The sequence below is a fragment of the Enhydra lutris genome, unplaced genomic scaffold (assembly GCF_002288905.1).
Source record: "Enhydra lutris kenyoni isolate GAN:26980312 unplaced genomic scaffold, ASM228890v2 scaffoldscaffold63, whole genome shotgun sequence".
NCBI lineage: Eukaryota > Metazoa > Chordata > Mammalia > Carnivora > Mustelidae > Enhydra > Enhydra lutris.
Window position 1 is genome coordinate 5,340,688 of NW_019154147.1, and position 12,193 is coordinate 5,352,880.

At 33.8% G+C, this 12,193-nt stretch overlaps 1 protein-coding gene across 2 annotated transcripts in view; it reads left to right on the forward strand.

Moving 5' to 3' along the window:
• The window catches only part of LOC111158833 (RNA guanylyltransferase and 5'-phosphatase), a 348,867-nt gene that overhangs the window by 278,302 nt on the left and 58,372 nt on the right, over positions 1-12,193 (forward strand). For both annotated transcript variants that reach the window (XM_022521114.1, XM_022521115.1), the window contains one exon: positions 7,663-7,729. In XM_022521114.1, the coding sequence (XP_022376822.1) occupies positions 7,663-7,729 (67 nt within the window). The remainder of the gene's footprint in view (positions 1-7,662; positions 7,730-12,193) is intronic.

The following is a 12,193-nucleotide window of genomic DNA, read 5'->3' on the forward strand; positions in this document are numbered from 1 at the left end:
GTGTGTGTGTGTGTGTGTGTGTGTGTGTGGTGAATGGTAGAAAAAACCTAGATCCTCAGTCTAGTCATTGCTGCTTAGTGTCATTATAGGCCCTCTCAGTTGTCAGAACTAGGAATGTATCATATACTAACATGCACCTACACACACATTTATATTTATTTCTTTATCCATCTGTGAATATATTAAAAACTATGAATTCCTGCTAATACTTCTGACTCTAATCCAGCATCATAATGTCAATTCTAGCTTTCTCCCTTTGCTTATGTATAACTCTTTGTACAGTGAGAAACCTGCATCTCCTTATCCATGATGTATTTACTTGTTTGTTAAATCCTAGTATACATATAACATATTTAGAATTACTAACCCATATCCCTATGAGAAACAAGTTTACTAGCTCAAGGGCTATATTTGTGTCAGTGGAATATAGTCAAAATACTGTTTCTAAACTTACTTTAAGATCTTTTTCATTCCCATCCCCCTTAACGTGGGATGTTATTTATATGTAATACAGTTATTTTTTTTCTATTTTGGTTTCCCTCAACATTCTGGTTGATTTTGATTGTTTACGTATTTGTTTACTTATTTGGTATATGAAACATTATCATGGTTATAATAGTCATGACTTGGGGCACCTGGGTGGCTCAGTCTGTTAAGCATCTGCCTTCAGCTCGGGTCATGATCCCAGAATCCTGGAATTGAGCCTGTGCATCAGGCTCCCTGCTCAGCAGGAAGTCTGTTTCTCCCTCTGCCCTTCCCCCTGCTCATGCTCTCTCCCTCTCTCTCTCTCAAATAAATAAATAAATCTTTAAAAAAATATTAGTCATGACTTTACAAAAAGGTATTCTCATAAAATTGTCCTTCTTCATTCACTATAATACCTACCCCCTAAATGAAGACAACCTTAAAAGTTTCTGTTTTAGCTTTCCTGAAATCTTTTTGCACAAATGAACAGTTAACATGAATATTTTCTAATACTTTTTCTTTTTTACATTAAGAATAACATACTATAGCCACACCTGGGTGGCTTAGTCAGTTAAGTGTCCAATTCTTGATTTCAACTCAGGTCTTGATCTCAGAATCCTGAGATCCAGCCCCATATCAGGCTCTGTGCTCTGTGCAGTCTGCTTCTTTCCCTTTTTCTCTCCTTTGCCCCTCTCCCCACTTGCACACTTTCTCTCTCAAAGTCTTAAAACAAAAAGAGTAACATACTGTATATCCTTTTTTCCTTAACAGTAAGCATATCTTAGAAATTGCTTCCTATCAGTAATTAGAGATCTTCCTCATTATTTTTTACAGTACATGTTACTCCATTGTATGGATTTACTGTAACTTATTTACCTACTCTGCTGTGTACTTAGGTTGTTCCAATATTTTGCATACCAATAGTGTGCAGTGACTAGCCTTGTACATGTGTATTTCTGCATTTTTGGAGGTGTATTTTCAAGGCACATTGTTAGAAGAGAGATTATTAGGTCAAAAGCTAAGTGCACATGTGGTTTTGTTAGATATTGTCAAGTTTCCCTCCATGACCACTGTCCTAGTTTGCTTTTTCTTTTTTTTTTTTTCTAGTTTGCTTTTTTAACAACAGTATATGAGAACTTTTGTTTCCCCCAGGCTAGCCAACAGAATACATTCTCCATATGTTTCAATTTTTGCCAGTCTGATAGGTTGGAAATGGTATCTCAGTGCTATTTTAATATGTATTTCTCTAATTACAAATAAGTTGGAATATTTTTGTATATTCTTAATGTCCTTTTTTTTTTTTTTTTTGGCGTGTGTGTGTGTGTGTTGCCTTTTTATGTCTTGTTCTCATTGTTCCAACATGTTTTTGGCCCTTTTCGCTTTCAGTTTTTGAGTTTTTTAATAATAGAATTATTGGTTTCTTCTCTGTAGTGTATACTGCAAATGTAAATATTTTCTCACAGTTTGTCAGGTATCTTTTGACTTTATTTATACTATTTTTGCCCTGATGGTTTGTTGAAAATTTTATATAATATGATTTACCAATTTTTTTTTGTGACATTAAAATTAAAGAGGAATTTACTTAGGTTTGTTTCCCTTCTAACACATGGAAGGTTTTTTCCCACCATCCTGCAGTAAATCAAGTGTTTGTTTATGTGTAGGTCTGTTTCTAGATTCTCTGTTATATTCCACTGGTGTTTTTGCCTGTCCCGTGCTAATACCACATTTTTTTTAATGCTGTAGCTTTGTAAGAATAGGAAGAAGTTGTGGTAGCTAATGGACTCAGTGTCCTCACTATGTTATTCTTTAGGAGAGAATCTTTGATATTTTTGTTCTTCTGCTTTCCCATGTATATTTTATAATGAGCTTATTAAGTTTCTCAGATTCTGTCAGGATTATTAACATTGCATTAAGTATATTCAACATTGAGATTTCCTATCCATGAACATGATACATTCTCTCATTTCATTTATTTAGGGCTTCCCTTCCTCACTTTCTCTTTGCATTTTTGTTCATGAGAGAAGTTGACCTATACAGTTCCTTTTTTGTACTATCAACATTGCATTTTTTAAAGAAAATAAACTTTTTTTTTTTTAGAACTGTTTTAGGTTTCCAGATATTGGGGCAGAAAATAGAGAGTTCCCATATATCCCCTCTCTTTCAGCACATAGTTTCTTCTGTTATTATTACCTAGCTCTTAGGTTTTTAGGTAGACATAGGTTTTTCACTCATTTGGGTAACTACCAAGGAGTGTGATGCTGGATCATATGGTAAGAATATGTTTAATTTTATAAGAAACTGCCAAACTGTTCTTCTACATTTTATATTTCTACCAGTAATGAATGACAGTTCTTGTTGCTCCACATTCTCACTAACATTCTTTGGTATCAGTGTTTTGGATTTGGTCATTCTGATAGGTGTATAATGGTATCTCATTTGAATATTCATTTCACTAGTGACTTGTGATGTTGAACATCTTTTTTTATGCTTACTTGCCATATATATCCTTAGCGAGATGTCTGTTTAGGTCTTTGGCCATTTTTTAATTAGGTTGCTTGTTTTCTTACTGTTGAGATTTTTAAAGTTCTTTAATATTTTGGGTAAATGTCCTCTTGCAAACATTTTTCCCTGATCTCTTGCTTGTCTTTTCATTCTTTTGATCAACATTGCTTTTTCATATCTGGGTGTCAGAGTTATGCTGACTTATTAAAATACAAATATTCCTTCTATTTTCTGGAAAAATTTGTATATGATTACAATTAATTTTCTCTTAAATGTTTGGTAGAATTTGCTGACGAATCCATCTAGACCTTTTGCTTTCTTTGGGGAGATCGTTAAAAATTTTTACAGTGGAACAAGTAAGATACTCTGTTTTTTCTTAGGTCAGTTTTATTTCACTGTATTTTTCTGGAAGTTTTTCTAGTCTCAGTTTTCGAACTTGTTGGTGTAAGGGGGTTTATGATATCCTCTTATTTTTTAGTATATGTAGGCCGTGTTCTCTGTGTTATTCCTGATACTGTTTGTGCTGTATCTTTTATTTGTCAGTCTCATTAGGGATTTATCAATTTAATTATTCTTTTAGAAGAAACCATTTTTAATCTTTCAGTCCTATCTAATGTATATTTTCTATTCATGAATTTCAACTTATTTTGTTCTATTTTCTTTGGGTTTAATTTAGTGGTATTTTTCTAATTTCTTGAGGTAGTTGCTAACTCACTGATTTTCAGCATTTCTTTTTTGACATACACAGTTTAGGTTATAAGTTTTTATCTAAGTTGTATTTAGCTATATCTTACAAGTTTTGATATATTGTTATTTTGTTATCTAGTTAAAAATATTTGATACTTTCCTTTGGGATGTCCTTTCTGTCCTATAAGTTATTTATTGATGTATTTCTATCATTTTAAACATGGAGATTTTCTGATAATTTTTATGTTCTTGACTTCTAACTGAATTCTTGTGTTTGCATTCTCATTTTCCCTAGTAGTTGATATATCAGATGCAGTTTCTCTGAGAAGTAGGATTTTATGTAAATCAGCTTTAAAGATACTGTAAATTTTGGGGCACCTGGTTAGCAAAGTCTATTAAGCAACTGACTCTTGACTTCGACTCAGGTCATGATCTGTACTGGGCTTGAAGTCTGCTTAAGATACTTTCTCTCCCTCTCCCTCTGCCCACCCCCCTCCAACCACTGCTCTGCTTGGATGTTCATGCTCTCTGCCTTAAAAACAAATAAACAAACAAACAAGCTGTGCTTTTTTTTTTTCCAGGATATTTTATTGCAGTTGAAAGACACATCTATTAGCAAGTATTTTAATTATGGGCTATAGACCGAGTAGTTAATTTTGAGTTATTTAGCTTATTTTTATTTTAAAAAGATTCCCTTTCCTTTTTTAAATTTTTGATTTGAAGCAATTATAGACTCAGTTTCCTTTTAAAACTTTTAAAAATATCTGTTATATCATTAGATTATGGTGAATGAGGTCCTCTTAAATAATGTTCATTTTATTACCTGACAAGTTTTATTTTTCCTTTATGTGAGAAACTTTTCTGGAAATAACTTTATGGCATTCTTTCCAGGATAGGTATTTGTTAATATTGTATTTGGGAATTTGAAGCTAAATGAACATTAGTCTTACCTGTGTTCACCTTTTCAAAAACTCTTAATAGGTCCATCCCTGATTCTCCTGCCCACATGCCTTATTGCTCTCTTACTGCTGATTGCTGTCTTATTGCTACTTTCCTCTTTTTTTTTTTTTTTTTTTTTTCTGTTAAGTAGGCTCTGTCCTCAGCCTGGAGCCTAACTGGGGATTGAATTCATGACCCTGGGATCAAGAGTCAGATGTTTGACCAACTGAGCCACCCAGAGCCCTGCTATTTCCCTCTTTGATAGCCATACCACAGAAGTATTTAGTTACAAGCAAATATTTCAGGAGTTGCTATCATTTGTATAAAGGTTATGTTAATGTTCATGTAACTTAAGGGCAAAGCAATTATCTAGTACTAAATGAGTCAGGTTTTCTATTTTAATGTATGCATATGAATGCACTTATCAGTGCTGAATTAACGCCCTACTCTGGGGATTTAAAATGTGTGATTGCTTTATTATATGCAAGTACCCTGTCACCATAAAATGGTCTATTATTTGACAACAATTATGTATACAATTTGGTAAAATAATTTTTTGAAATGTAAAAATGGTTAAAGAAATGTCCCATCTTAAAAATGTTTTCAGAGTGTTAATTATTTTGTGCATAGCAGGCATTTAGATTATGGTACATATTAAAACCCACTCAGTTGATGGTGGTAATATAATCTGTGGTAAGTAATAATAGGTATATGAATGAGAGAGAACAGTATTTAAAAAGTGAAATATGTATATGATACATAATTGATATAGTAAAGAAATTTCTTGTTTAAGGAAAGGTAGCTGTTAGATAGGCAAGTTGGAGGAAGAGGGGCACACTAAATGGTATATTGGCGAGCTTCCTGAAATGCATATGAATAGTAATTAGAAGCATATTGATTTTTAAATGTCAGCCAGCTTTTATTCTCTTCTTTCTCTAGCATCTTTATTTGTATGAACAGTGACTATTCTTACTTCTGAAGGGGGTTTATTAAGTTTTTTGTGAACATTTGTTATATAGGAAATAAATTACCACTGCTATATATAACTAACATTAAATTGTGGTACTGGCAATGATTTGTGAGATTTAATTTCTTATATGTTAATTGATGACTAAGAAATTCTCCATTTCACAGTTGAGGTTTAGAGATATTGCCTATGCTCTTTACTTACATTCAGTGAACAAATGCCTTTAGTCCTGTTTATGACCTTCAACAACATGCTAAAATGAATTACTGCAAGTATCACTTATATTTCAAAATTAAGTAGCTTTTTGCTAACTTGGTTTGATCAAGATTGCGTTCATCAGCTATTAACATTCTTTCAGTAGCTTTTAATGCTTTATGAGCCTTTAAAGAATGTCGAGGAGCAGAGAATGTTCCTGGGAGATTGAATGTCTATCTATCTTATTTCATAAAATCTAAGGTGCTTTGAGAGTGTGCTTTCTTAGTCTTCCTAGACTGAGTCAATGGAAACAGTGATTATAAGATACCATAGAATATCAGAGGCATCCAGTTTTCAGAGAAGTTAAAATATGAAGAAATTCATATCCTGGAATTACTGAAGTAGAATTTTTGAAGTCACTAACTATAAATTTAAACGGATGGTTGTGATAATCTTGTGTTCTGATTTTTTATGATTAGACCAATATGGTATCCTGAGAAATTTCCATAAGATTGTTTTGAGTTTGTAGTCTTTTGTTCACTTTAAATACTACTCAGTGTTTCATTTTCAGATTCATGCAATAGAATTATACAGTCATCCTTGAGATCATTTTTTTACCTGCTGTAAAATGCTATTAATTTTCATTACCTAGACTCTGAGGAGATGTGTTTTGGCCTGGTTCCTGTAGGCAAGGAGTATAGGCAAAGTTTTTTCATATTCTTTATGTACACTAAGGTTAAGAAGGGAGTTAGTGTCCATTGAGAAAAGATCTATGATAAAAGAAAAATGAGATAATCATAAGAATGTTTATGTTCTTCTCATACCCTGTACCACTATACGCTCCACAAGCACAGTTCAAATGATGGTGTTTCTTCATTCACATTGTTTAATGCAGTCAGGAATGATAGCTCTCTTTTAAGTGGAAATAGGAAGGGAAGGATGATTCCTAGAAGGTAACTTATTATTTTTTTTTAACGCTCTGTATGGTTTGCTTTTTATTTTCATGTGTATTTTTTTATAAGAACTAAGTACATCTTACAGAAATATGACTTCATATTGCTTATAAAGTAAAGATATGGCATTTGACATTCTTTGTAGTTTATTCCAAACTTCCTTTGGGTTTTCATCTTCAACTAAATTATCCCTCACTCTAGCCATACTTGTCTACTTATTGTCTCAGATCTTCTACATTTTCACGACTTGTTTAAATTTCTCCCTTTGCCTTACCCACCCTTTAAGACTGAACCAAATCTCACCTATTTGAACTTTTCCAGCTCCCTTGATAGCAAGTACCTTTTACTCCACTGTTTTGCAGTGGCAAGTACATATATATTGCCCTTATCAGAGACCGCCTTTTGGTAGCATTATTATGTGTCTGGTTTTCCTTTATATTTTTGAGACTGAGTTATTTAGGTTTGTATTATCTCCTACAGTACATAGTATAGGTGTACAATGAGTGTTTCTTGAATTTAATCCTTACAGATTTTTAAATACATGCATTACTTCTTTTAGTTTTTTCCCAGAGATACTATGTAGTAATTTTGCCAGAATTACTAATGTGTTAGACTATTCTACATCTAAGTTTCCATTCTCAGCATTTACTACTATTTTCTGAAGTATAAGAATTTTTCTTGAATCATTACATTGTATACTGGAAACTAATGTAACACTGTATATTAATTATACTTGAGTAAAAAAACAAACAAAAAAGAGAAGTACCCTCTTGTGACAACCTATTTCCAAATTAGTTAAAAAAAGGATTATTCCTCAGCTATCTCATAGAGCAAAAGACAAGAATAACTGCAAAGGTAGCTTTTTCACAGTATCTACAAATTATGATGATTATACGAGCTTCTTATATAAGGAAGAGTGTTTTCAAAATAATAAGTTTTTGTTTTATTTTGTAGGTTACTTCCTCAGAATGTTGGTCTGCTCTATGTTGGAGGTTATGAAAGACCCTTTGCACAAATCAAGGTATGATTGTTCATTTTCCAGTATATTTTTCTTAGATGTAGTTCACTTGTCCAGAACCAATCAAAAATCTGCAAATAACCATCAATATATCAAAAATATTATGAACGTGAATTACTGATTTCATTTGCTTTTGCATATCCCTCTTGAACAAGTAATTCAGTTTTTCAGAGGATTATTTAATTTATTTATTGAGTATTTTAAGATTTTATTTATTTGAGAGAGAGCAAGAACAAGCAAGAGAGAGAACACAAGCAGGCGGGAGAGGCACAGGGAGAAGGAGAAGCAAGCTCCCCGCTGAGCAGGGGGCCTGATGCAGGACTCCATCCCAGGACTCTGGGATCATGACCTGAGCTGATGGCAGACACTTAAACAACTGACCCACCCAGGTGCCCAAGAATTGATTATTTTAATATTCTTGCCCATAGTAATGAGTTGAATTTGACCAAAGCACTATTTAATGTATACAGTTTGATAAAGTTTGATATGCTTCGACTTGTGAAACTATCACTACAATCAGCGTGGTATACATATTCATTAACTCCGGAAGTTTTCTTGTGCCTCTTTGAAATTCCTCACTCCTGCCCTTTTTACCCTTCCAGTCCCCAGGGGACCACTAATCTGATTTGTGTCATCATAGATTAATTTGCATTTTCTAGAATTTTATATAAATGGAATTATACACTATTTGCCCTGTCTTTCTCTCTCCCTCTCCCTCTCTCAGCCTCTTTAATACAGCATAATTATTTTGAGATTCATCCATGTTGTTGCACTTACCAATAATTCATTGTTTTTAATGCTGAGTAGTACTCTATTGTGTTAGAGCATAGCTGCTTTTTTTTTTTTTTTTCTAAAGATTTTATTTATTTACTTGACAGACAGAGATCACAAGTAAGCAGAGAGGCAGGCAGAGAGAGAGGAGGAAGCAGGCTCTCCACTGAGCAGAGCGCCCTGTGTGGGGCTCGATCCCAGGACCCTGGGATCATGACCCGAGCCAAAGGCAGAGGCTTTAACCCACTGAGCCACCCAGACGCCCCCAAGAGCATAGCTTCTTTATCTTTTCACCTGTTGATGGACATTTCGGTTGTTTCTGCTTTCTGGCTACTATGAACACTTGTATACAAGTCTCTGCAGGGATATATCCTTTAGTTTCTCTTGGGTAAATACCTAAATTGGCAATGGCTCGGTTAAATTGCAGTTGTATGTTTAACTTTTTGAGAAACAATCAAACTATTTTCCCACCAGTAGGGTGTGACAGTGCTAGTTCCTTCATATCCTGGTATGGCCCATCTTTTTTTTAAGTTTAGTCATTCTTATGGGTACATAGTGGTATTTCACTGCAGTTTTAGTTTGCATTTCTGTTATGCCTAATAATGTTGAGCATCGTCTCATGTGCTTATTTTTCATTTGTACATCTCTAGTGGTGTGTGTTCAAATTCTGCCTTTTTTTGAATTAAGTTTTCGTGTTTTTACTCGAGTTGTGAGCATTCTTATATCTTCTGGATGTTAAGTCCTTTATCAGATGTGTGATTTGCACCTTTTTCCCCCCCAGCAATGGCTTCTCTTTTCCTTGTCTTAACAGGGTTCTCAAAGAGCAGAACTTGTTAATGTTGATGTTTAGTTTATTAGTTTTTTCCCATGCTTCATGCTTTTGGTATTGATCTAAGAAATGTTTGCCTAACCAAAGTCACAGAGATTTTTCTCCTTCATATTGTAGAATCTTTCTAGTTTTAGGTTTAACATTTTGGTTCAATATTTATGAGTTAATTTTTTAATATGATTCAAAATTCAAGATATAGGGGAATGCTGAGCCCCCTGCTTTTTTGGCACATGGATATCTACTTGTTGTAAAACCATTTTTATTGTTATTTAATTTATTTTTTTAAATGCACATTGTCCTTGTTAGTATATGTGTTGCTGAAGCAAGCACTAATACCATTTTTTAAAAGCTATCCGTTCGGGGCGCCTGGGTGGCTTAGTGGGTTAAAGCCTCTGCCTTCGGCTCAGGTCATGATTCCAGGGTCCTGGGATCGAGCCCTGCATCAGGCTCTCTGCTCAACAGGGAGCCTGCTTCCTCCTCTCTCTCTGTCTGCTGCTCTGCCTACTTGTGATCTTTGTCTGTCAAATAAATAAACAAATAAAATCTTTAAAAAAAAAATTAAAAAAAAAAAAAAGCTATCCTTTCCACCCTTGAATTGCCTTCGCATCTTTGTTGAGTGACTATATGTATGTGAATCTATTTCTGGACTCTTTATTCTTTTCCGTTTATCTGCGTCTATCCCTCCACCAGTACCACAATATCTTGATTATTGTGTCTTCATAATAAGTCATGGAGACAGATAAGATAAATCCTCAAACTTTGTTCTTTTTCAAAGTTGTTTTGGCTAATTAGATTCCTTTAATTTTCATACACATTTTAGAAACATCTTGTCAATTTCTCTAAAAATGCCACTGGAATTTTGACTTGGACTATATTAAATCTATAGATCAATTTGAAGAGAAGTGACATCTTAACAATATTGAATATTTTAATTCATGAAGACCACATTTTTTCAATTTGTTTAGATTTTTAATAGCTCTCAATAATATTTTGACTCAGTGTATTGGCCTTGTACATTTTTAATAGATTTATCCATAAGTATTTTATATTTGTGATGTCATAAAATATTTTTAAATATTTTTATAAAGACTTTTTGTGTAATTTCTGTATTAATAAATATAGGGAAAAGTTTGAAATGAAGTACAATTAACATACAATAGTATATTACTTTCAGGTGTACAATATAATGATTCACCTTTGCTATACATAACTCAGTGCTTATCAAGATAAGTATACTCTTAGTCCCCTTTGTCTGTTACACTAATTCTTCTGCTAGCCCACTTCCCCTCTGGCAACCACCAGTTCTCTGGATTTAAGAGTCTGGGTTTTTTGTTTGTTTCTTTTTTTTTAAGATTTTATTTATTTATTTGACAGACAGAAATCACAACTAGGCAGAGAGAAAGGCAGAGAGAAAGGGGGAGGCAGGCTCCCTGCCAAGCAGAGAGCCCAATGCGGGGCTCGATTCCAGGACCCTGAGATCATGACCTAAGCTGAAGGCAGAGGCTTAACCCACTGAGCCACCCAGGCGCCCCTGTTTCTTTTTTTATTCATTTATTTCTTAAATTCCAGATATGAATGAAATCATATGGTATTTGTCTTTCGCTGACTTGTTTCACTTAGCATAATGCCCTCTAGGTGCACCCATGTTGTTGCAGATGGCAAGATCTTATTCTTTTTATGGCTGAGTAATATTCCAGTTTGTATATGTGGGTGTGTGTGTATCACATTTTCTTTATCCATTCATGTGTTGATGGGCACTTAGGTTCCTTTCATATCTTGGCTATTGTAAATAATGCTGCAATAAACATAGGAGTGCATATATCCTTTTGAGTGAGTATTTTTGTTTTCTTTGGGTAGATACCCGGTAGTGGAATTATTGGATCATATGGCAATAATATCTTTAAATTTTTGAGGAACTTCCACACTGTTTTCCATTGTGGCTACATCAATTCACATTTTCACCAGCAGTGCAAAAGTGTTCCCTTTTTTCTACATCCTCATGAACACTTGTTATTTCTTATCTTTTTGAGTCTAGTCATTCTGACGGGTAAGGTGATAGATAGCTCATTGTAGTTTTGATTTGCCTTTCCCTGATAATGAGTGATGTTGAGCATCTTTTCATGTGTCTTTTAGCCATTTGTATGTCTTCTTTGGAAAAATGTCTGTTCAGGGTGTCTGCCCATTTTTTAATTGGATTTTTTTTTTTTTTTGTATTGTAGAAGTTCTTTATATATTTTGGTATTAACCCCTTATTTTATATATTATTTTCTAATATCTTCTCCCATATAGTAGGTTGCCTTTTTGTTTTATTGATGGTTTCCTTTGCTGTGCATAAGCTTGTTATTTTGGTGTAGTCCCTATCAAAATACTGACAGTGTTTTTCATAGAACTAGAACAAAAATACTATGTATGGAATGTATGGATCACAGAAGACCCCAAATAGCCAAAGCAATCTAGAAGAAGAAGAAGAAAGCTGGAGGTATCGCAATCTCAGATTTTAAGATATACTACAAATCTGTAGTAATCAAAACAGGATAGTACTAGCACAAAAGTGGACACATAGATCAGTGCAGCAGAATAGAGAGCCCAGAAATAAACCCATGCTTATATGATCAGTTAATCTATGACAGAGGAAGCAAGAATATACAGTAGGGAAAAGAGAGTCTCTTCAACAGATGGTACTAGACAGCTACATTGCAGAGTAATGAAACTGGACCACTTTCTTACTCAAGACACACAGAAAAACTCAAAGTGGATTAAAGACTTTCTCTTAGGAGAAACATAGGCAGTAATTTCTTTGACACTGACTATAGAAACATTTTCCTAATTATAAAAGTATTTTTTATTTCAATTTCTGATTGTTCATT